The sequence below is a fragment of the Labrus bergylta genome, chromosome 13 (assembly GCF_963930695.1).
Source record: "Labrus bergylta chromosome 13, fLabBer1.1, whole genome shotgun sequence".
In the NCBI taxonomy this organism is placed as follows: Eukaryota; Metazoa; Chordata; class Actinopteri; order Labriformes; family Labridae; genus Labrus; species Labrus bergylta.
In genome coordinates, this window is record NC_089207.1 from 8,770,762 (window position 1) to 8,795,598 (window position 24,837).

A 24,837-nucleotide genomic window follows, 5' to 3' on the forward strand; every position below is an offset into this window, starting at 1 on the left:
TCTGGGGACGTCTCAGAGTACATGTGCACGAGTACAACGCTGCAGAAACTTGGACTCTCTATGAGGCAGGATGTTTGATAATTACAGCGTTTTTATCCATAAGCCTGACATTATTACATCTGATATTTATAACACATGATAACATCAGGTCTTAATGGACCTATATGGTATTTAATAATTAAAAGCTGCAGTTATATTTGATATTAAAAGAGTCACCAAGAAATCTTTTCATTCATGAATCAAGCAACAATATCAAACATGTCCTAGTTTAAACTTCTTAAATGTCAGGATGTTGCTGCTGGTATTCTCCTTCATGACTTTATGTGAGTGAAGAGTCTTAATGTTTAGTATTGATGGGTGGGCAATAGAAGCTATTTGAACACTTTGGGGTCTTTGAAATTATTAGATTTTTGGCTGTTTTAACATTTAGTGGACTTCAAGAGTAATTGGTGAAACGTGAAGATCATCGTCAAAATATGGAATGAAATAGTCGTAATATCTGCCACGGATCCTATTCCATTTATTTTGAACAAGAGGCAGACAAAATATGGGTTCACTAAGTTTCCACACAAGTGAAACTCCTCGTCTTGAAAAATATCTCCTGTAAATTTTGCCATTCAGTTACGATGATGTCGTTGGATGAACCTTTAAAGGTGCCTCAGTCCTCCACACTTGATTTCTGTGCCATGTAGGTGCAACAGCTGGCAGCTGAAACTCACATATGACTAAGCATCATATTGAATCACGTATCATTAATGCAGTGAGCCATTTTCCAAGGCCATTGCAGATGCATGTTTCAGTAAATAAACTATAAGAGAGAAAAAGTTTGGATTTGCCACGTCGAGCTGTTTGACTTGTAGCCATATCAACTCTTAATACCTGTCTGCTGCTCATTAAGTTTATAGCTTGAGGCGGAAGCTAACTATCACTTACTGAATGTGAATGAATTAGAGCCAATTAAGTGGAGGGATAAAATGTTTTTTTGGATTTATTCTGGATTCAGAAGGGAGATTTTTTTATAAAGAAAGTTTTCTGTAAAATACGATGAACAGCAGACAGACATATTTCTCTACAAGCTGATTGGTTTTTCATTTACATGAGTGTGTTTAAGGGACAGTCTCCTAGGCTCATCACAAGATTATGATGCTGTTCAAACATCCACAAGTGCAGGACAGATCTTTACAGTCACACCACTCTCTTACAGTGTGGTTTCTGGTTCTTTATTTGTAGTCGTTTTTTTTTTTTACCAAAGACTTTAAGCTCTCTCCTCCTCTTGTTTCTGTCCCAGGTTCATTCATGGAGGTCAGTTTATGAACGGTTTAGCGGGCCCTACCATAATGAGCGCCGGCCCCTTCCTCTCCACCACGTGGTTCGCCCCCGACCAGAGAGCCACCGCGACCGCCGTGGCCTCGCTCTTCGCTCACCTTGGAGGCGCTGCTTCCTTCGTGATCGGACCTCTGATCGTGCCGTCCCCCAATGAAACGGACTCGGGAACCATACTAGAGGCGGCACTTCCAGACAGCACCATCCGGTCCCGGATCCAGCTGGTTATGTATACAGGTACGAACAGAGAATGTGAGAAACCTCCTGAGGGGCATGCCGGATCGATAGCACGTCGTTTCAACATCATGTCGGCTCCACCAAGGGACACAAATCCAATCAGGCAGAGGGGCTTCAGGAGTTTAGTTTAAAAAACGAAATTATTATCTTCATAACCACCCTCTGAAAAATAGATTGAGACTGTTATGCTTAACTGATTCAGAAAATTAAAAGCAACACTGAAAAGAGAAACAAGCATGCTGGGATATATTCAGGCTACAGCTTTTGTTTTACTTAAAACAGGTTTGTTATTAATTTTCAAACAAACAAACAAACAAACAAACAAACAAGGCAGGCACCGTTTGTGTTCTTCAAGTTTTGAAGGTCATTGAGAGTAAAAAGTGTCATACTAGCAACAAGCTTACTGTACACATTTATGACCAATGTTTAAATCACTTAACTCCACCAGGAAGCTGCTGCTTGATTCATTTGCATGCAATATATTGAAAGGGAGAGAATTGGGAATATTTAGATTAACCATACTGCAGAATGACTCCAAGAAAGATAAGCTGAGACCTGATAGCATCATTTAGTGAAGAGCGAAAATGCAGTAAATCTATAGACTCGTCTAGCAGGCAGAGGATGGTTTCAGCCGACTTTAAAAATGTCTTAGCAACCTTTTTTGAAATGTCAAATTCTTCTCACTGTCTTATCTGAAAAACACAACCATGTTTCTTCTGTTTGTGTCCCTGTGTCTCTCCAGAGTTGGCTGCAATAGCCTTGGTTTATGCAGCAGTTGTGCTCTATTTCCCGTCGCGCCCACCGATACCTCCCAGTGTGGCCGCTGCAAGCCAGAGACTCAGCTACAGGAACAGCATGTGCAGACTTTTCAGGTAACACCAAACACACACACACACACACACACCAACAAAGTCATCTGAAAGACCAGACACATATTACAGAGACATAGATCTGTATGCCTGACTCGATGTGTCCTTGAATCGTCTCTATTGTAGACGTTTAAAGCACGTCAGACTTTGGTAATGATTTTGAAATTAGTTTCAGGTGCTGTTATGTTTTCCGACATCAGACTCTTTGAGAGCAGTCAGGAGCATATTTCTGCAGATCAATCAGCGTGCGTTGTGTCTACAGATCCATTAGGGCTTGTTTGGTTTTTCTGTTTACTCATGCATCCCACGCTACTTGTCTTAGAAAGTTAGAGTGACACGGTCCTGTGTTGGAGAAACGATGTAGAATCGAAATGAAGGAGTCTGCCTGTCACTCACCATCTGCCTGGAGACTTCTCAAAGAAACTCCAGCTTTCCCTCTAGTTTAATTACTACTAAGCTACTAAAAACCCACCTCTGCATCCGTACTGTCAGGGTCAGTGTATTCTCCGGACACACCTGACCATGTTGTTGGAGAGAAGGGCTGCCCCTTACTCACAATTTTGTCAGTCATATTTAATTTGGCTACTCAACATGAAGCTCACTTTTTTTTCTTTTTTTTTGTTACTTTTTGGGCCATATTTGCGTTTTTTGGATAGGACAGGTAAAGAGAGATCGGGTATGATGGAAGGAGAGAGCGGGGGAAGACATGCAGTAAACGGCTGAAGTCAAAGAACCTGAAAATAATCGAGTGACTTCTCTCCTGCTTGATCATCCTACCATTTTTAGGCAGCTGGAAAACGCATTTGAGAAACACTGATATGAAAAGTGAAACAAGATTATTTTTGTGTTTTTTGGTTATTTTCATTTAACACTGATTTTTTTTAAATTTTTTATGAGAACAACATTGTTGCCTCTTAACTTCCTGGTAACAAAGAAAATGTAACATTCGCAGGACTTCTTTGAACAGCTATACTTAGGCAAGTCTCTATATTTGACAAACAGAAGAATGAAGGCATTTTAAGATAGGGTGATCAAGCAGGGCAAGCCACCAACACAAATTCTTTAACCATCTTACACTGTCAAAGTTATTTCTCACATTCAATTTATCAAAAAGTCGGTCTTTCCTCCTCATTAAGTGTTAAGTAGGAGCGCGTTATGTACCGTCGGTTAGCTCCCAAACATTCCCAAAGTGATTGCTTCTTTTGCAGCCACAGTAAACATGATCAGAGCGTATCTGAGAGTTTCTGTTATATTATCTGAAAGATAACCAATGGAAAGTGACATGCATGTCAAAGGGATCTGCAGCCCAAGAATATTCTGCCTTAATAAATATCATATATCATATTTTCTATATTCTTTTTGGACAGATTCAGTAAATGTGGTGATGGTTTGCATCACCAGTTCAACAAAGTCTCTGACATGAACAGTCTGTTGAAATGAGATAAGTTTCAATTTTAAGAGTTATGAAAAATTGAGCAAGTTTCTTCCAACAGCATTGATAATAGTTTTTTTTGTTTTTTATCTGTTTTGATCACTGTGTCTGTTGGTTTTGAAGAGGAGGAGAGTCCTGGAGTTAATTGGTCTCCTGGTATAATAAAAACCTTGTTAATAACACATTTTCAGACTTGTTTTTCCAAGGTTTTGCAGCCTTTTATGCCATCTCTCCTGCATGGATCCAGCTACAAAAAGAGTGAAGATATTATACTGAAAGAATCTTCTTTACTGATGTTTTGAATCTTTGTCTTTTCTGGGGCAGCCGTGTTAGAAAGAGAAATGGCCTATTAGAACAAGTTCCTGAATCTCAGAACTGGAATGCTTGAATTGGTGCTTCGTCTTTTGTGTCTTTTTGGCGGAGGACAAGAGAGCAGGATGGGAATCTAGAGATGATGATGGAATCACACAGGGATGGAATACTCTCATCACTACAACCCGTCAGACTTTCAACCAATGCAATATCTATCCTCCAGGCACTTAGAGAGAGCAGCACAGATTTGTCGCGGTTTGCTGTTCCCTTTCTCCTGGCGTGTGCAGGAATGTGGCCAGGGATCGCTGGGCTGGAGAAAGCTGGGCAACAGCAGGCAGAGATCTGGCCTGGCCTTGCCTTGCTGGCTTCTCTCTGCCCCCCCCGCCCCCTCCTGCAGAATGAAATAGCTTCACTACAGTGCCATGCTTTCTGCAGGACATCTGACCAGCATGGAGAGGCTTAGCTCCCTGTAAGAGCTCCCCTTAGATACATGACATGGACAAGGCTGGTAGTTTTGGACAGATGAACATGTCCACACACACACACACATATAAACCAGCCAATTTAACTAGGCCATCCAGCTGAGAGGGGTTTCTGTTCCACTTGTGATAGGCAGCCTTCCAGTGACCTGTTTGGGCATCATGTTGTTTCTCTGTCCAGCAGCACCAAGCCTCAGAATCTCCTGCAATGCGACGTGCCAGAAAAAGTGACTTTTAAATCCTTGAGACTGTACGAAACAGGAGGTAGACAGAACACTATAAACACATAGGAAAAAGAGGCACAAACAAATATTTTGTGACCTAAAGTTGATCAAAAGGCTGGGTTTAGTGTGAAAGGGATCGTGTAGAATATGTAACGATTCTGCTGCTCTGTCAAACCTTGTTAAGCTTAGTGTTAGTTTAAAGCACATTGTTTGTTAAAAGGAAGAATGTGCAACTTTTTGGTCCAGTAGATGTCACCCTTGAGCACTATAGGACTATAGCCTCAGCACATGGGGGTGCACAAAATAACCATTAGGCTACCTGGCGCCTGAGTTCCCTACTATTTTACGCTTTAAAGACTCGCCGACAGGCTTGTAAAGTGAAGTTAGTGAACTGATTGGACCGTTTTAGTGTATCTACAAATGCAAATAACTTACCAAACCAATTCCAAATGTTCTTTTGTAATGTTACATCAGGCTAGGAGCATAAACGCTTGATATTGACATCGATGAAAACAACTTTTTGTTGGGTAATTTGGTCAGGTGTGGGCTATGCTTCCACTGTTTATGAAGACAGGATCATTATAGATTAGTGCAATAAGAACAAAATATTAATAGAGCTGTTTTCAAATAACTGGTGCTGCGTAACAATATATCTTTTTTGAATAATTTGGCGCTCTAAACAAATTTCCCTACATTTCATATTCTTCCATTTATCAGACATTGTGATATGTCATTATAAGATTGTCTTGCATATGAATTAACGCAGAATCGTTATTTTTCAAATGGCATATATCACCAATCGTATCGTAACATATCGTATGTTGTCGTGAGTGACCCTGCAACTCCCACTCGTGGTCCGTAGTGTACAGAGATGCTTTATTCGAGCGATACCTCTCCAGTGCAGCTTGTTACAGTAGAAGAAGTTTTCCTGCAGCAGGTGGTAGCTGACTCATCAATTTGTCTGATTTGTGTGCCTGATACCTTTCCATTGATGGATCTGCTCATCCATTGAGCCTGTCAGGGCCTGAGCACTGGTTAATGATCCTCTGCTTGATGAGTGCTTCCAGCTGTTCACATCTGCCTCCACAGCAGCAGTCTAATTAGAAGCCTGGGCGTCTCTGCACGTGGTGCAAAGTTATCATTGTGTTGTGATCACAGTGCGAGGGAAATACTAAACAGCCCAAAGCCTGAGTATTGATGATCCCTCCCTCCCTCCAGCCGACTCACTTTAGCTCAGAAAGTTGTCATCTTGATGCATTGATCCCTCGCCCGGGTCTGCCAAGGACAAATGGCACTTAGCTGATGGCGCCGGCAGCTTTGAGACTTCTTTGGAGACATTTCATCACCAACAGGAAAAGGAAAGGCAGAAAAAAATTTAACCTCTTTCACCCGTTCGCTTGGGCCTGCCTGCTTACATTTGGTTATCTAAATAAGCTTCCGGCTGAGGGAGAAAGGTGCATGGATATTGATTTCCTGCTGTTGTGGCAAGGTTAATGAAAAGGGTACTGGGGGGGGGGGGGGGGGGGGCAAAGAGGATGCTTCATCACTGGGCTTTTATGATTGTACCTCTCTACTCCTACTTCCAAGGCCACGTAGCTTCATACTGCCTAGAACAAGATCAGTTATACAAGATGTAACAGTGCTTAAAGCACTTCTTTTTTTACTGCTTCTTGGAATGTGATGTGGTCATCATTTGTGGGAGGGAGTGCTTCACATGGAAAGCCAAATCACTTTACTGAAGATCTTTTTTTTTTTTTTTTTTGCAAAAGTTGTGCATTCTGGGTATTTTACCTCCTAGAAGAGTAACAGTGTACACATAGACTTCTGCTATGGAGGCAGCTTTATGTGTGCATCACTGAAGTCAAAGACACATGTCACTAAAGGGACTAAGTATATGGTATGGCATCATATTGAGTCCATTACAAGCTTAGTGATCAATAGCCATAGGATGACAAAAAAATGAACAAACCAAGTATAAATCAGTACCTGAAAGATCCCTCATAATATGTTCCTTTTGAAATTGTGCAGACATTGCTAGAACAAAGCTGGGAGGTGTTTTTTTTCAGGGAGTTTCATGAAGTTTTTAAAAGAAAATGTTGGTTATGATGAGTGATTTTAATGATCCATTATTAATCGATTAATCACAGTTAAAAATTTAACCCACTATGTATTAACAAACAAACTGTTTTGATTTACAGTTGACTGACAATTTTATTTAGATGTCGTGTTATTTATGATGGATCATGAAATATTGTTAAATTGACACCGCAGGCCTGCAGCAGGGGGAGTCAGGCTGTGTTATGGTTCTCTGTGGAGTCAAAGCATTGTGTGAATAAAAGCAGTTTCTTGTTTGATGCAGCAGACAAGGAAAAGGAAAGGGTGTGCATGTGTTTAACAACAACACCTCAGTACAGGTTTCGCCATTTTGGTTCTGGTTCCCTGCATAGTTTTCGACTCAAAGACAAACTCAAAGTGTTTATCTGTCTTTGTGTTCGGCACTTTGAGGCTTAGCAGGAGTGCAGGAGGCCCCAAAGTGTTATCCAGACGTCCCTGCACGATGCCCTCTCAGGATGCTGTCTGCATTAAAACGAACATGGAGGTGGGAGAATAAATGCGGGAGTTAAACGTCGCACATAAACAAAAACAATCTTTGAATCCGCTGCCGGCTCTGCCAGCATCGCCTCATTTGTCAGACGCCCAGCAATTCTAATCATGCAGTCAGGGTCGAGGAGGTGGCACTGATTTAAATCTGCACGCCACCTCATTGGGCGAAGGTGGTTAGTGTGGGTGTTCCGAGTGATTGTAATTGGGTAGCATGTGATTGGAGGAGTGCCATGTAGCCTAAAGAGGTCAGCTCTGTGTATATACTGGATGTGCGTACATAAAGAGGCATATGGAAGTGTCTACTTTTCCTTCCCCGTTGTTCTCAGCACACAGTGAGCTGATGGGATGTTAGCAGACAGCTCGGATCAGACCCTGCAGCACAATATCTGTAGCCTAAAGCCATTTATCCCAGCTGAGAGGTGCTGCTTGTTTTCACCTCTCATTTGTAAAGGTTGATTTCAGTTGATAACTTGATAAGCAGCCATCAGTTGGCTTGGCCAGACCTGGAAAAATGTGCACAATTTACTCTCGTCAATGGGCAGAAAGTAAGCCAGCAACAGTTTTCAGAATCAATAATGATTATTCAAGGAACAATGCAAGGCTTGTTTTAGTTTTAGCTTCTGAAGTGTGAGCACCTGCTGTCTTCAAATGTTTAATTTGATTGGAAAAATGAAAAAATCTATGAATAACAACAATTTCACCTCAGAGTCTTTAAAATTAGAACATGCATTGTTGATGCAGTCTTAATGTCAAATCAATGAGCATTTTTCTGATTTAAAAAAAAAAAAGTCATAGATGGAAATCAAAGGGAGCACAGCAACAGACTTGTTTTCTTTTTTTAAATAAAAACTTTAAACCCCCGGCCCTGTTTTTAAAATTCAAATCAATGACTTTTGTTCCAACAGGGCCTTTAAACTAGAACACTGCATTTAAACTGAGACAGAGAGATTGGATGTTTTTGGATTCTAATGGACTCTACCCACCTGTTTCAGTCTAGATGAAGAGTTTGTTTATTTGTTTTTATTTAGAGTCTTGTTAGCTTTTGCATAGCAGCAGCTACTCTCAGTTCAGTTCAGACCTTTATTGTCCCTGAGAGAGAAATTACATTTACAGCAGTGGACTAAAACACAACAAATAAAAATACATAGAACAGCGCAACACAACCTGATGGAATAAAACCAAGAAAATAAAAATGTTAAATGTCGTTTAAAGTGCAATAGTGCTGCTGGAAAGTGCAGTCATGGTTTAAAGAAGATTAAGAGCTTTAATTATACTAAAAATATACAAACATTTTAGCTGTTGGTCTTCGCCCCGGGCACTGGGCAGCCTGTACCTCCAACCAGAGTAGAGAAGAACAAATTCCTCCAGGAGAGGAACAGTCAGAGCTGGCCAAGATCCACAATTTGTCTGTTCCAGATACTCTTCCTGGGTTCAACTCAGGACTACACATGACATCACAGCACAACCAAGAACAATCCAGCAACATAATGAAAACACCAAATACACACATCACAGTAGAACCATACAATCACTGTATAGTGACATTATTAAAATATTCACCAATACACATATACACACAACCAACACACTCCTCACCAGTCAGGACTGGAGTGTGTTAGTTTGGGGATAGAGGGAGGGAATCAACATACAAAACCAAATGAAACGCATTTATTGCACGGACCTTCTGATTATGAACAATACCAAAACATTGAAGGAAAGCTCTTGGCACCACGTTCACTTTCAAATCCAATAAGTAATTATAACCAAAAGACTCCTTAATCAGAGCTTTAGAAAATACAAACCAACTTTTAAAAGAAAAATCACTTCTTTTTTTACCTTTTTATTTTTCTGAGATGTTCCACTGGGATGAAAAATGTCTTTTACAAAAGAGGCCCGGACAAATCACCACAACGAACAGATAACACTCGGAGGCCTTTCATTACAACAACCACATTCCTCGGTCACCACATTCTGACATGCAGGATATCTGCCTGTACCTGTCCAAATACATTCAATCATTTATATCATCGCCCCTACCTCTTGTGCCTTTCTAAAAACGTGTTTAAGGTGTGGTTTTGTTTCCTTTCACTTCACAAAAATATCAATGATGTGCAGATTTGACTTCAACAAGCCTTGTAAATACTTTTACTACACCTGATCCTGGCAGAGGAAGTGATACCAGTTGCAATTAGGCCAGTACTAGTTTTCAGCCCTCACGTCATAAGAAATACGTTTTTTTTATTTTATTTCTCATGGTCACATAAACCTATAGCTATGGACTGTCACATTCAGGGTGCATGTTGCCCTTGGGGGTTTCCTCTCAGTGTTATTCTGGCAGCTTGGCACAGTGTGCTCAGGTAGCTGCTTATCTCTCTGCCACTACGCTCTGCACAAGTGATAGCCTACATCTTCTGCTGTCAGCTGTTTGTATATGCATATGTGTGCATGCAAGTGTGTACACAAAGTGACATCTAGACAGTGGGCTGGTAACATAGACCTGGACCTGATGGCAGGCCTCCAAAGACCGGTGAACAGAAGGGGAAGGAGACATTGAATTGTGTAGCTTGTGTTGTTTTATCTTTGCCCAGAGTGAGTTTTAACTGTTTTTAAAAGCCCGGCCTGATAATGATAGGACCTGCTTAGGAAAAGACCTTTTATAGGAACATAGGATCTTTTTCACAGGACTTTAAGTCCAGTCTATTATTTGGCACATCTAGACATATTTTGCCTCTTCAGTATTCCTGTTAATAAACACCTGGACGACTAACTAATCTTTATTTATATTTTGGGAAGAATAGGTGCACAAAAAATGTGTGTGTGTTTATTTTATTTTTTCATTTCAGCGATCCTGAATCTCGTGTGTTTTTCTGTCCCCCTTTTTAGAAACTACCGGTTCCTGATGTTAGCGCTGGCCTATGCGGTCCCCATGGGAGTGATGTCCGGCTGGGCGGGAGTCCTCGACATGTTGCTCACGCCAGCTAAAGTCAACCAGGTACGGGAGCACTGACGCACCGAGTTACAAATCTTTGTAATGTTTCAGATTTGAATAAGGATGCACTTTAGTCAACCAAGGTCTCTAACAACACTGAGTTTGGTAGCGTTGCGCAGACAGCTTTGTGTGCTTTTGTCTTCAATTATGCAAAGAACTTCCTCAAAAAATCTCAAGTACCCCTGCGGTCCTCTGCAGTACACCTAGGGGCACTGGAACCCCAATCTTAAGAGACACTCCTTAAGAGGACTGATTCAAACAGCATTTTATCAAAAAGAAAGAATTGTTGGTCAGCACTACTATTTTGTACCAGCTTTCTGTTTTTTGGTGGGGGTGGGGTGGGGGGTGGGGGGGAATCCCCTGACAAGGTCAGCACTGATTCTGCCAAACACTCCAGTCATTCATCCCGGTTACCTTTGAGTAGGATAGATTGCAACCAAAAGTGAACAGAAGCTCATCTTGTATTCCTGCAAGAGCTCGTCAGTCCATTTTCCAGGTTAGATTTTTTTTCTTCCATTTTCAAAAGCTCCACTGAGCCAGTGATTTGCAAAGCTTTTGACGACCGCAGCCCACTCTGATGAACAATGGGATGAATAGCCAGCGAGGTTTCTCTTTCTGTTCGCACCTTGAAATAGAAACTCTCAATACCTGTAGACGATGATGGTCCAGGTGATCGTGCATTTCAAAGCAGGTCTGAGATACTGGATGTGTTAAAGGATAATTAACCCCGAGGCTCCTGTTCTAGTATTAGAAGTGAGCTCAGTAAAAATAAATTCTTCCAGACAGCTGAACTTTTCTGCAAGGGTTTAATAAATTGCTCCTACCTTCTTGTGAAAACACTTTCAGAGTTCAACAGCAGCTTCTCTTGCCTTCAAAAAAAAAAAAGATCTAGTCATATTGCAAAGAATATCAAAGACAAAAATGATGAGTCATCTTTGTGCAACATCTTTTCCACTCATTGAACCTACTCAGAGCTCCTGCCTATCATACGCGGGGAAACGAACCAATCCCGATTCAAGATTTGAAAGCATCATATTCAGCCTGACCCAGACAAAAGAACAAGTTGAGCTGGGGGGGGGGGGGGGGGGGGGGGGCTCTGTGTGGTTTGCATCCTCCTGGTCTCAAGGCAGCAGCATGCCGAAAGACAAAGGGAGTTCAGAGCGCCCCGGTCGCCTGCTTTCAGCGCTGCGTAACTTTGGCAGTGTTAGAGAGAGAGAGAGAGAGAGAGCATACATACACAGCTTTACGGCACTTTAGTTCACACAACAGCCTTCAGTTAAAAAGAAGCCAGTAAGCACAGTTAGGTACAATGGCTGAGGCTAAGAGACAGAAGAGGATGGATGAAGTTAAAAGGTCAAGGTAAACTTTATCATCCCTGTGGGGCGATTTGCTTTACAGCCAGCAGTGAATCAGAAATACACACAATTAACAATAAATTACACACACCAAGGGGGGAGGATTTACACGATGCTGTTGAGGAGACCAATTTTATTTTTTTATCTGTTAGTCCTGCACCTAGGCAAAGTATATCTGCGACCAGAAGGCAGCAGCTTGTACTCTGTGTACAAGTGCAGTCCCCAAGGATAGTCTGTGCTTTTTTTCTAGCGCTGACTCTGTATAACCAAGTTCATCCAAAAAAGGGAGAGTTGCTGAGCAATAAGCCGAACAAAAGTAAATATTAGAATCATAATTACTCTTTGGCTTCTCACAACGCCTTTGGCCGTGTTACCATTGCGCAAAATGATAGCAGAGGCTATCTGTATCCCCTACCTAATAATGCTACCAGAACTTAAATAACTATATTAATTCACTACTCCCCCCCATTTGCATTTGAAAGTAAGCGTTGATTAGCCCATATCAAATAAAGCTCCCAGTGCAGAACCACTTAAATAAGCCCCTGCTTGCTGCATTTGCACTGTAAGGAAACAAGAGGCATGTTTTGCTACTCTATAATAAAACTTTGATTAAAGATTTGAGAGGAAGTAGTTCTCGAGAGAGAGAGAGAGAGAGAGAGAGAGAGAGAGAGAGAGAGAGAGAGAGAGAGAGAGAGTGAGAGAGAGAGAGAGAGTGGAAAAAAACCTTCTTCATCATCCTCTGCTTGTCAAGAAATTCACATTATGAGGGTGAGATGAAACAGCACAACTTGTTTTACAACTTCGCAGATGCACTCAGACATCTTGGGTGGGCGCATACACGCACCAATCCAAATTCCTCCATATTGATGCTTTGACGTTTTGTTTAAAAAAGCCTACTTGGATAAATATTAACAAAAAAATTCAACTGATTACATTACAGCCCTGTTTTCTTCTTTGTTTCTTTTTACTTTTTGCCCCTGTGTCAACAGGCTCACAAATAACTATAAGCCAGCTGACATCAAATATATCAAACATTTTCCTGCAGATGGATATGATTGGACAGGGTTGTGAGATCATGTCAGAACAGACATTTACCTGCTTTTACAACCTGCTGCGTCCTCTCTATTGCAGACGTCAAATAGTGTTTTTTAAAGTTGAAACGTTCTGTCATTTGTCTGTCTCCAGATCTAGCTCCGTCTCTTCTCTATTCTCTGTTGATCTTTGTCAGAATCTTTCTTCCAGCTGTCTTTGCAGGGTTCCTTCCCCCGACAAATATAGATGCTTCTGTCTCAGCTAGCCGGGGCAGTCTGATTGAGAGATTACCAGAGGTGCTGTGAGGCAGAAGGAGCAGTCACCATCGGATGAGACAAATGTCTCTACCTACTTTTCTAAAACTTTGAAAAACAAACTTGAGTCTATTTCTTGAAGAGGTTCTTCATGAAGCCATCCCAATAGAACGCTTACAGCAGATGAGATGAACTGTTATAGGTCCCAGCAGTCACGCTGTAAGACGGCATGATTGATTAAATAAATGAAAGACAGAGAGGTGGAGACATGCAGGGAGCAACCGGTGCAGGGGCGAGGCGATGTGGTGATCTGAGTGAGCTGGTATAACGACAGCAGAGTTGTTGCTACTAAAACTTCATATACTTTTGGACATGCACGCACTGGAATTTATAACTACTCTCATGTTTATGGCTTCATAAATGCAAGTGCTGTAATAAAGTTGATTGAATTTCAGCAACAGTAAAACATAACCTGTAAACATTCTGTGAGTGATCCGACATGTAAATGATCCTCTTTAGGAGATGTTTGAGAGTTTCTGCCCTGGACGGTTCAATTCATCTTCCTAACAGGGAGAGTGACGCAACCATCTGGAAGTCCTGCGGCTCAAGGGCCTTTCCATCACAGACACATGAAAAATGGGCAGCTTTTCTCAGAGGGAAGTCCATCTTAGTGATTTTATCGGCATCTTTTTTTTTTTTTTTTCTCATTTTCCCGCCTGAGATTGTGCATCATTCTCGAATTGCAGTCCGACGGTCTTTCCTGCAGCCACAATATTCTGCCAGCGTACCCTCCATTGTGATTGTGATCAGGTAGAAAGTAGGAGTTGGGATGAATCCAGGACACGAGCTGTTCAAACACAAAAGGATCATGAAAGTATATGAATGGTGAGACTATTGCTAAAATGTTCTAGTTTTTTTGGTTTTGGGAATGACTGGGTGGTGTAAGACCATGTGAAGGTGCTGCACTCCTGGAGCTTGATTGCCTGCTGAGTCAGCTATTCTGATGGAAAGTAGAAAGTAGACCTGCCATTAGAAGAACTGAATAAGGGGGATTAGCATCACCATAATGAGTATGACTCAGGAAACAGGTGCCATAGTGCTCTAATAAGTCGGAAGTAATAGTTCTCTAAATGGAGAGTGGCCATTTAGAAGTCATGGGAATAGAAATATGATCCAAGCTGAAGAAGAGGTCTAAAATGAATCATAGTGAGAAAATAAGGGAAAACAAAAAACTGCCATGTCAAGACTTCTCCTCGCCTAGCGCGAGCCATTTAAGGCATTTTGACACTATTGCAGTATGGAGGATATGATAAAGCTTCAAAACCCTCCAGCTACAAAGTCCTGCAGTTAATTAGCCATCCACCTACGTTTGAAATATTGTAATTTTAGGTGTCAGCATTGGCTTGGCTGATTTGAGTTTAGCTTCCTACGTTGGTGTGCATACTTGCTGTTGCGTTAACAACCACAGAAAGCATTGCACTGGTGTCGTGCAGCCTACGTTGATGCTAAGCTGCTGTTATAGCTGCCGTGGGGGGGGGGGTAGTGGGTGTTTTTACAATGTTTGCCTATCAAATGTTTTTGATCCTCCTCATTCACTGTGCGGCCTCAAGCTATAAAAAAAAAAAACAAGAGAACGGTGCCTTTCAAAAGAGCTCTTAGTGTTTTTACTGAGCTCTGTGTACCCGAAGGAGTGTAATTTAGCTCAAATTTAATGACATTTTGACATTCATCACTTTCCAAGCCAGAATGCATTTTACATTTAATAACTTTGATAGTCCACTTTTCTTCATTACAGACTTTCCTGACAGGCCGCTGCAGAGTATGATTAAGCAAAAAGCATCAGTTCCTACTTTAGATTCTGCTCCCTTGCCGTCTCATCCTCCATCTGGTTGGATTTGGTTGAATGTGAGTTATTGCCTCGGGGAGATTGATGGGAACCAAACACCTTCACTGGCACTCGGAGACATTCTTGCCCGGGTGCCACACGCTGATTGGTTTTGTGAATGTGTGTGCACATGTGCTGCACTTTACCTCACATTGATTTTGTTTGGAGTTCCTCTGCCGTAATGTCCTCTCCACCTGACTGTAAGGCCAAGTGAATGTGTTGGCCTTCATCCGCGTGAATAAGAAAGGACAACAGTCTAACACACAGCTGTTCTTATTGGAACGCTACCTGACAATTACCAGACACAGTGATTGACAGGCAGGCCGAGGCAGGCTTCAGACACGCTGCGCTTCCTCTGCGTCTGTCCTCACTGTCACAGACTACATGTGGAACCCTGAATAACCTTATCATCTCGTCTCTTCACTCCTCCCTTCTTCCCCCACTATCCTCTGTTCTTGCTCAGGTGGACGCAGGTTGGATTGGATTCTGGTCGAGTGTTGGTGGATGTGTGTTTGGAGTAGCAATGGCCAGGTAAGTGTTTCTCTACTTAGCTATGCAACTATAACATTGACCATATTCACACTGCAGCCATTTTCCTCTGATGACATTCTAAGGGTTGGAACTTTGATTTGTACAGTTTGTGTTCGAGGTTGTAAGTCGTATAAATTAGGGTATCCATAAGTTCTGTATCATTTCAGTACCTGAAGAGACTTAAAACAGGGAAAATTCCTGGAAGAAATGGTGTTCATATTTTCAGAAAAACTTGAAAACGTTGCCGTAAATTTAGAATTTTTAAGATTTTAGTTCATGGAAAATAAGCAGCTCTGCAAATATGCTTTGTGTCAGTCAGTCAGTCAGTCTAGTAGCTCTGTAATTGATGACTCGATGAAGCGTGGGGGTTTTGTAAAGCAAAACAGAACAAAGACTAAAATGTGTAGGTGATGGCCGGGGATGAGTCCAGGTGGAATCAGAGAGCAACACCGGGGTCAGGCTTTAATGCCCCGAGAGCAGCGGGCCCAGCTGCTCTGAATCTGACTGATTCTTCAAGGAGCAAGGGAGACTCAGATCACGTTAGCAAAGCCTGTCTAGGGAAGTTAAGACAGTGACCATCACCAAGAACCTCCTCACACTCTGTTTGATATCCTTGCCTGTGCCTATGCTAGCTGAAAAACAAGTTAAAAAAGACTTTAACTATTTCTCAGCGTAGATATGATAAGCATTCATTTTGTGCTTCAAAAGTCGTTTTTTCGCACATACACTCCTCAACATTTCTAGAGAATTTCAGGAGGACTGCTCCTGAAATTGCAACGGTTTTTTTAACCTTACCTTAGGTGACCCCCCCCCCCCGCCCCCCTCCTGTCTGACAGGGATAGTCTCTCGCTGTGAGGAGCAAATGTGAACGTCCAGGTCAGGAGAATATCCAGAGCAGTCCTCCTGACAGTATCTAGATATTTTAAGGAGTGTATATGTGAAAATGACTTTACAGTAGATTCCTCCAGGATCTCTGTGTGGTTTATAACAATATTAATAACTTATCAAGCTGACATAAAGAACAGTTAATGGTTGCATTAAAGTTAAAGATGGTGTCTCTCCCTCCTTCTATTCTAATTTAATCTACTTTCTTAATATATGATCTGAATCCAGCCAAACAGTGAGAGAGTGAGGGCAATAGATGCTAATGCAACAGCCACTTCCCCTCCGTTGATGGATAGGGAGACACATGGCGAAGACAAAGTGTGGAGTCTGCAAAAAGCAGGGGATTCATTCCTGCTCTGATGGAAATATATGTTTATTGCAGGCTGAGGCCCAATCAGCACTTCCAGGCGGACCTAGTGTTTTCTTAAAGCTGTAATCAGGGAAATGAGCCCATAACTCCCACTGTTAATCAATGAAGCTGCTTGCAGCAGATGAGAGTGTATGTAAACAGAGCTGTTGAATTATTGGTGTTGATTACGTGGACTCTGAGTCACTGGAGGGATTGATTCGGCTTTCTTTGCTGCAACAGTTGATAGTTAAATGGAATTCAGCTTAAACAATTGGGCCGCACATTATTAGCTTTATGTGAAAGTTTGCTCAACGTGGCGTTGGCAGAGGTATGAACTTGAGTGAGCTTGTTGGTAAGATTTTTGTTCAGTGTGTAATACCCATATTGCACCAGGTCTGCATAGAAAACACAAGATAAATAAGAGAAAAAACGAGAAAGAGATTCACTAAACAAATAGTTATTCTAACACTGTAGCCCTGAAGTATTTTGTCACCCATATCTTGTAACTTTGTTTTTTTATTGTTTAAGATGACATCAAATCACACCAGGACATCAGTATACATGTATTGTCAAATGTTATACACACCTTTCTCAAACGGCTGTCCCAGCATAAGTACATATGGAACGCATAAATAAAGAATCAAAACTTAACGCAAAGTAAAAGCCACAAAAAAGGTGAGAAATTTGCAGCATAAAATAAAATAAAAAATCCATTAAATGTAAGGGATCACAGTTTGCACATTTTTTATTCGTAATATAGCTTCTTTTTCCTCACTATTCTCATTAATTTATGTTCTTCAGAATTAGTGGACTGTTGACTCTCCTTTTTAAGGGCTCTTCTTTTTGGGGGTATGAAAAGCCCAAAATACAGAAATGATTTGGTGAAAGTTTTTTTTTACAAAATAACTTTAAACACTTAAATGCCATCATTATTTTGCAGAATCCAAAAGTCTTTTTCTCCACATTATGCAAACATCCTTATGTTGCATATCTACATAAAGCCGTGTGCTAAAGTAAAGCTAGATTAGAACCTGATTGAAGTGTTCACTTGTTTTGATCTGTGGCCGCTTCAGCCGCTCGGTCATTCACAACAGGGAGCAGACGTTCTCATTAATTATCATCAATCCCTGGGCGGACGGCTTTTTTTCCTCCCGTCATCTCTTTGATTGGTGACACACTTAGGAGATACAACCTAGATGTAATAGGACCGAGGTCCTTTGATTAGAGAAATGTTTCTTTTTTCTTTCTTTTCTTTTTTTTAAAAAATCCATTTTATTTCTTTTTCTTTCCCCTTGAAACAAAATGATGCCTCTGTCTGCATTTTCTGTCTTCACCAACTTGCTGCAATATGGCATCATTAGATTCACTCCCAGAAAGGCTGGTGGTAATGAACTGAGCAGAGAGCAATTTTTTGTCCCTTGTCTCACCCACTGGCAGACCAGAAGATGTTAATGTCCTTCTCCCTCCAGCTAGCACCGCACAGTGCCAGTGCTGAGCACAGTTTGCCACAGGCTTCAGAAAATGGCCCTCCTGTAAAAGCTCTTTGAGCTGCAGGTGTTGCATTTTCATGCTGAATACATTTCTTGAGGGACCGGCACTTGCCCTCTGCCAAAAAACACTCGCTGCTTGCAAATAGTTCATTGACTTACTGCTGGATAGTTGAATAGCAGGAAGCCCGATGCTGCAGGTTTAATTAGTGGTGGATGCTCCAAGGTGTGGCACCCGTCAAGGAAGCATTTGACAAACAATCTGGCCAGCTGCTGTTTTGATTATATGGCCCGGACAGAAGCTGATTGAATGAGAGTGATAGGCTGTAGGTTTTTTTTTTTTTTTTTTTTCAACAGATGGAGAGAATTACTAACAGGCACCCCTTGTTATCTTCCCATTAAAAGCCCCAGGAAAAGAGAGGAGTAGAGAAGGGTTGGGGGAAAACAGAAGCATTCCTCTGCACAGACCAAAGGTCTGAGTGTGACAACACTTCAGGTAAATGAAATGAGATCGAGCAAACACAAATGAGAATCAGCCAGGTCCTCATTTGTTTCCCCTGCAGACATGGACAATCTGGGATTGAATGCTGATGATCATATTATACTGTCAACATCTATTAAGTTATCTACTGCATGTCACCCACACTACAGATATAGACAGGCCACAGTGGTACTATCGTACTGGTGATGACATTCGATCACTCCCTGCAGCAGGAGATAGAATATGATTTCAATGATTCTGTCTTAATGGCCATAAATCCTGTTAGAGCGCTGTAAAAACATGTGTTTAACTCTGTCGTTACCTCATTATGACATAGGACGAGCTAGGAATTACATAACTAGAGCCATTGAAACATTACAGCATATTATTATTTACTTAATTTTTATGATTCTGAATGGTTCTTATTTTAAACAAATCCTCTAAAAATACAAAAATGTTTTAAACTATGTGGCCTCCCTGTCCTGTTTTTGACATGCCTCTTGTGTTTCTTCTTACAAAATTAAACTTTAAAAAGAACTGACATAGAGTTGCATTTTTAAAACATAAATTCATTTCTTTTTACAGCTCAGCTCTATACAGTTGTGAAAATATAATCAAAACTGAAAATAGAATAGAACTCTAAAGAAATTGGTAAGGCTGTTCAAATTCAAAACATTGGAGTGAGCTGTCTCCCCCTCTCCCCTCCTCCCTAGAGTCGATGTGCACACAGACAGGTTGCCATGTTGCATACACTGAAGCTTCAGTGTTTAGCCAGCTCTGCATCGGTCTTGAAACCGTTCTGCGTTCTGTCGAGGCTTTTAAAATTGGTTAGATTAAATAATCTAAACCAGTTCTCTTGCCACCTTCCATCGCTGCAACGCCTGTTGGTTTACCGTTTACCTGTCAAACCGAGGAGCGTCCGGGTGACGGTGCCTTAAAGTCGCCTACCTTCTCTGGTCAAAACAAAAACAGACCATTCAGGAGCATAATCGAAACTTAGAAGAGGGACATACTGGCTGACATGGCATCTGTCCTTAATGGCCGATGATATAGTAAGGTCATTTAATGGTTTTATTCAGTAGATATCTTACATATTGCTCCTTTACATAAAATGTAACTCATTAGGATAGAACATATTGCTTTGGTCAGCTGTCAGCAAAACTAAAACTCTGCTCATTTATATATCAATTCAATTCAGTCACACCTGACTTATCATGCCCATCGGTGACCAAGCCCTTTATCAAGTGGACTCAGGGACCATCAGAGTTATTATAGGAAATAAGCCACTTATCATGATTCTGCCTAGAGGATCAGATTGGATTGGATTCAGGGAAGTAGCCTGTGATCCTCTCTGCAAAGAGATGAGGGCCTGGCTGGATGGAGGCGCAGGATTTTGTCCCTCTATGGCACCAGGGGTGGTATTGGAGTTGTGGATGCAGGCCAGTCATTGGCAGATGGATGATGCAGATTTGAAGGGTGCTGATGTGGCGAGGGGAAACCAGGGATCCCTTTTGTAGTAGCAGGCATTTACCCTCTGAGTGGGCTGTGTTTTCCAGTCCAACTATCTCGTACATTTTAACAGATGCTTTAGATCTCTTTGGTAGAAAAGACTCGTGTTTTCCCATGCTGCTTTTACCCTGCTCTGATTCATCCAACTGCGACGTGAAGTCCAAAGATATAGGACTAAAAAAAAGTCCTGTGAACATGGAACTAATATGTCAGGGCTGTGAATAGCAGTGCGTGAAATCCCAGGAGACACCGATGTCGTCTAAAAAAAAAATACCACTGGAACGTTCCTGAGTGGTGATTGTTCTCATTATCCGTCCAAGAGATGATTTCCCTCATCGGCCCGGCCCTTCAGCACGCTGTCAGAACTTCACAACCTAGCTGAACTAATCAGCCATTTCCGGCACTTCTTCTTATTGTTGCATAAGTTCATTGTCAAGTTGAGCCCTTTTTTTTTTTTTTTTTTTTCTCAAGCATGGTGTCTGTGAGCAACAAAACAAAAGCAATTAGTGTCTGTCTTTGCTTCAGGCTTCTGTAGCTTCATCTAATCTTTCACCAGCATACATATGCAAACCCAGAGGAGAGGAGTGGAGTTAATGAACTATGATGGTTTAAAAAAAGGGCTACAAAGAAGAAGAAAAAAAAAAACCCCAGCCCCTCAAGAGAGTTTGGTGAAGCAGTTTGATCGCTTGTCTTCCACAATATAATACAATTGGCATCTCAAGTCCGCCTGCTTAGCTGGTGAGACAAATTGAATCAGCTCCTGGATAAGTGTCGGCTTGTGTAATGACAAGTACAACTGATGCACTCAGAAACAAGCGGGAGAAGGAAATGGTCTCGCCGTGCTCTGAAACAATGAATGTCTCCTGTTATGGATTATGACACAAGTCACAGAGGAAGCAGACAATTAGATATTGCATAGCCGCTTATTGTGTTTATAAAGGATGCCGCTTGTTTCTGAAGCAGCTGTCTTTACTCACTACACGCACTACAAACTGCGTTTGGCCTTTCATATTTCATGGTTAGCATCTTGAATGTGTTGTATTTTTAGAGGGCTTTACCCGACTCAGATTTATATCAGCCAGATCGAGTCTGATGGTTAATATGAAGCTTTGACTGCACTGCAAAAACTACATCAAAAAGTGTAGTTAAATCTTTTCTAGTAAAAAAAAAATCCAATTACGGGTGTTTTTTGGCTGTGAATGTTGAATTGGCTAAACCTCCCCGTCACGGTGGCGGGTAAATAAAAGTATGCCTAACGTCTCTAAGACTCTCCTCTTATAAGCTCCTAAACACAAATTGATAGCCTCTCAGTTGAGGCTTTGAGGACATGGCTGTATTGGAAACTCTTACCAGCCTAATAATAAAATAAAATTACTAAAATAAGCTTTTTTGTTTATGAGCGAAACAAAGAGCATGTCAGTATTTTCTGTAATAGTCAAAATAATTTCCTTCATAAAGTAGCCTATTACTTTAATACTCTAAGCCTTGATTTGATATTATACGTCATTTCAAAATAAACTGGCAGGTACATTTTTTTTGTCACTGGTAGATTTTTGAATCCACCAGTCACAGTGGCAGGTAGGTGACAAAGTTAATTTCCAACCCTGCATTACAGTTAATGTAAGCCACATTCACCAGACAAGTTGCTAAATGCCTTGAGGTGAGATTTACTAATTAATTTAGATGGTACAGGACATCTCATTTCAAGACACTCCGAATCTGAAAATGTACAATTTACTTGCTGCATTTGCAGATATTTTTACTCGTTAGAAGCGAGGCAGGACCTATTTTTTTTTTTTTTGCTTTTGCATCTTGAAATGAGATGTTCATCAGACATTGAGGTGAATGAGGTTTGCTAAGGTTTAAAGAAACTCTTTGAAGTGCTTTTATTCCTTTTTTAAGTCTTATGTGAGTCTCAGTCTTTATAAATAACGTGTCACCTTTTGAGACGTAAGCCACACATTCGTCAGAGTTTTCAACAGACGCTGCTGTCTCTCAGACATTATATCATTTCCTCACTTCTTTTGTTGCTCTTTCAAGACACATTACACTCTTTCTTTTTTTTTAACTAGATACATGCTTTTAGCAAGGAGAGTAAGTGGCATCTTGTCTCACACAATGTGAGACAAGATGCAACTAAGAGCATCTAGGTGTCACAGGTTTTAATGTGGAACAGACTTTTTAAGTATTGTAACTGCTTTTAATGACCAGGTCGGAATTCGAACCATTAATCCAGCGGCTGCAGCTCATCTTGGAGACCCATTTGACTCCCACCACTGCCAAAAATTAGTATTTTTAAATGGGTGTTCCTACTTATTTCAAAGTCAGTTAAACTCAAATTTAAATTAAGACTTGTTCCAAAAAAAAAAAAAAAACACTCGGAGAACTTGAACACAATTTATTTAATTCCATTAACAGGAGCTACAGCTACAGCCCCATCTAGTGGAGCTTCGACACAGCCATTGACCTGCATTGCAAGCCAAAGTGGACATTTAAAAAAAACCGTTTAATTCTGGTCTGGACAAACAAGGATGCTGACTTTAATCATTATGTCAGCTAATTAATTTTAACATGAAAAACTCTATTCATAGTCCCTTCCTATTTTAATCACTGAGTCTATTTGTTTTTGAGTCAAGGAGACCTCAGTAGTTAAGACAGTGTTCACATGTTGAGACTTGTTTGTCAAGTACACACTGAAATGCTGCTGCACCTGCACTGCCAAAGCTGAAACAAGAGAGCCAGATATTTGACTGACAAAAATGAGAGTTTGCTGTGGATCTCCTAAGGATTCAAATCTTTAACTTTTTTCAAGTGAGGCGAGGCGAAGCAACTTAATTAGTTTAGAACATGTTACATACTGAGGCTCTTCAAAGAGCTTTATAGAACTGTAAGGAGTAAAAGATTTACATTTCATTAAAATAGCAAAAGTGCCGACAAGAGGTTCATAGTTAAAAAGTAAATAAATCCAATACAGGACAGGCCTAATATTTGACCTGTTTCATTAACTGATATTCTTCCCCTCTCCCCCCTCTCTCTCTTTCTTTCTTTCTCTCTTTCCTTCTCTCTTTCACCCTCTTGCAGGTTCGCAGACTCTATCCGGGGGATGCTGAAACTGATCCTGGTGCTGTTGATGGCTGGAGCCTCACTGTCCTCTACCTGGTTCACTCTCACCTGTCTGTGCAGAGTTACTCACCTCCCCTCCACTGCAGGTGAGTCCACACAACAGAATAACTGTCAAGGTCATTGTATTCAGTCAGAGCTGCAGCGAGATACAACCCATAATACATTGGTTTCTTCATATGCAGGACAATCAACACACTGAGTTCCTCTTAGGGTTCCTTGTCGCTGGGGAAACTTTCACAAGTGAAAAAGCAGCTTTTAAACCCCAATAAATCTCACTCTATGTGCCCGTCTGTTGACGCCAGTCTTAACTAACTAGCGGCATTTTCCTAAAATATGGCCACTATATACAAAAAGGTATCGTGCATTTCAGCTGTCAAGCATAAAGATATCTTCACACGACCTGAAAGCTTTAAGTCAACATTTAAATCATGTTGTTTTTTTCTTTTATTTCCAGTGTTAACATATGGAGCCAAAGCAAGAAAAGCATGTCTCCATTTCCAAACACCTGCACACTGCATTGTATACTTGCCACACATTCAGCAGAGCCAGTCCATTAGGGACAAACCCATTAGGGACACTGGTGGACTGTGCTTCCTTTTCCCAAGCCAAACCAATAAGAATACCAGCATGTTGTTCAAAGCTGCTGATTCCAACCATCATCATCCATCATCATTCTCCAGGCCCTGGCACTGCTCTCTCTCTCTCTCTCTCTCTCTCTCTCTCTCTCTCACCCTCTTATCCCACACTCTGGCAGTCTGCAGCAGCCGGGCTCCAACCTGGTCCATCCACCTGGTGTATCATATGAGAGGGTGCTGTGATACTGCAGCAGAAATCTGCCAAAGCACCTCATTATCCCAGTGCAGGCTGGTCAGTAGCACACTAACAGTAAATCAAAGTGAGATCAAAGCAGTCTGCAGATTCTGTGAACAACTGAGCAGTCTTCTGACACAAAATATCTGTAAATATTATGCAAAGATGCTGTCAATGACAGTTGATTTTCTGCTTAAAGGTTCTCTCTGTAGTCTCAAAATACTCTTCAATTGTTTCCTATTTGTTTGTCCCAACGGCCCATGAGCGATGCAGTGCAAAACGGCATGAAGCTTTGCTTTTACCCCGATGTCCCATTTCCATTTTCCTTTCTGTCACTCGCAAAGACATGTACTGTACTAGGAACAAGGAAGTAGGATGCAATGGCAGTGACTAACAGGACATATTTGGAGTTCCTTTTGTGTTATGATATTTGCAAGGCTCAGTTGGTAGAGTCATTGTCTCTCAACCGGATGGTTTGTGGTTCGATCCCCAGCTTCTGCAGCAACCTGTCCAAAGTGTATGAATGGGATTAGTTACTTTTGATGGGCACTTTACATAGCAACCTCTGCCATCAGTGTGTGAATGGGTAGGTGTGACATGCGGTCTTTCTTCATCTTTCAAAGTATTTTAAGAGAGAAGTGGGCCTTTCTTGTCTTTATTACGAGGT

General features: G+C 41.3%; 1 protein-coding gene across 1 annotated transcript in view; it reads left to right on the forward strand.

Annotated features, from left to right (window-relative positions):
- Positions 1 to 24,837, forward strand: part of slc49a4 (solute carrier family 49 member 4) — a 56,984-nt gene that overhangs the window by 15,424 nt on the left and 16,723 nt on the right. The window contains exons 3-7 of the mRNA XM_020651253.3: positions 1,289 to 1,560; positions 2,303 to 2,432; positions 10,364 to 10,472; positions 15,459 to 15,526; positions 23,319 to 23,446. Of these exons, the coding sequence (XP_020506909.1) occupies positions 1,289 to 1,560; positions 2,303 to 2,432; positions 10,364 to 10,472; positions 15,459 to 15,526; positions 23,319 to 23,446 (707 nt within the window). The remainder of the gene's footprint in view (positions 1 to 1,288; positions 1,561 to 2,302; positions 2,433 to 10,363; positions 10,473 to 15,458; positions 15,527 to 23,318; positions 23,447 to 24,837) is intronic.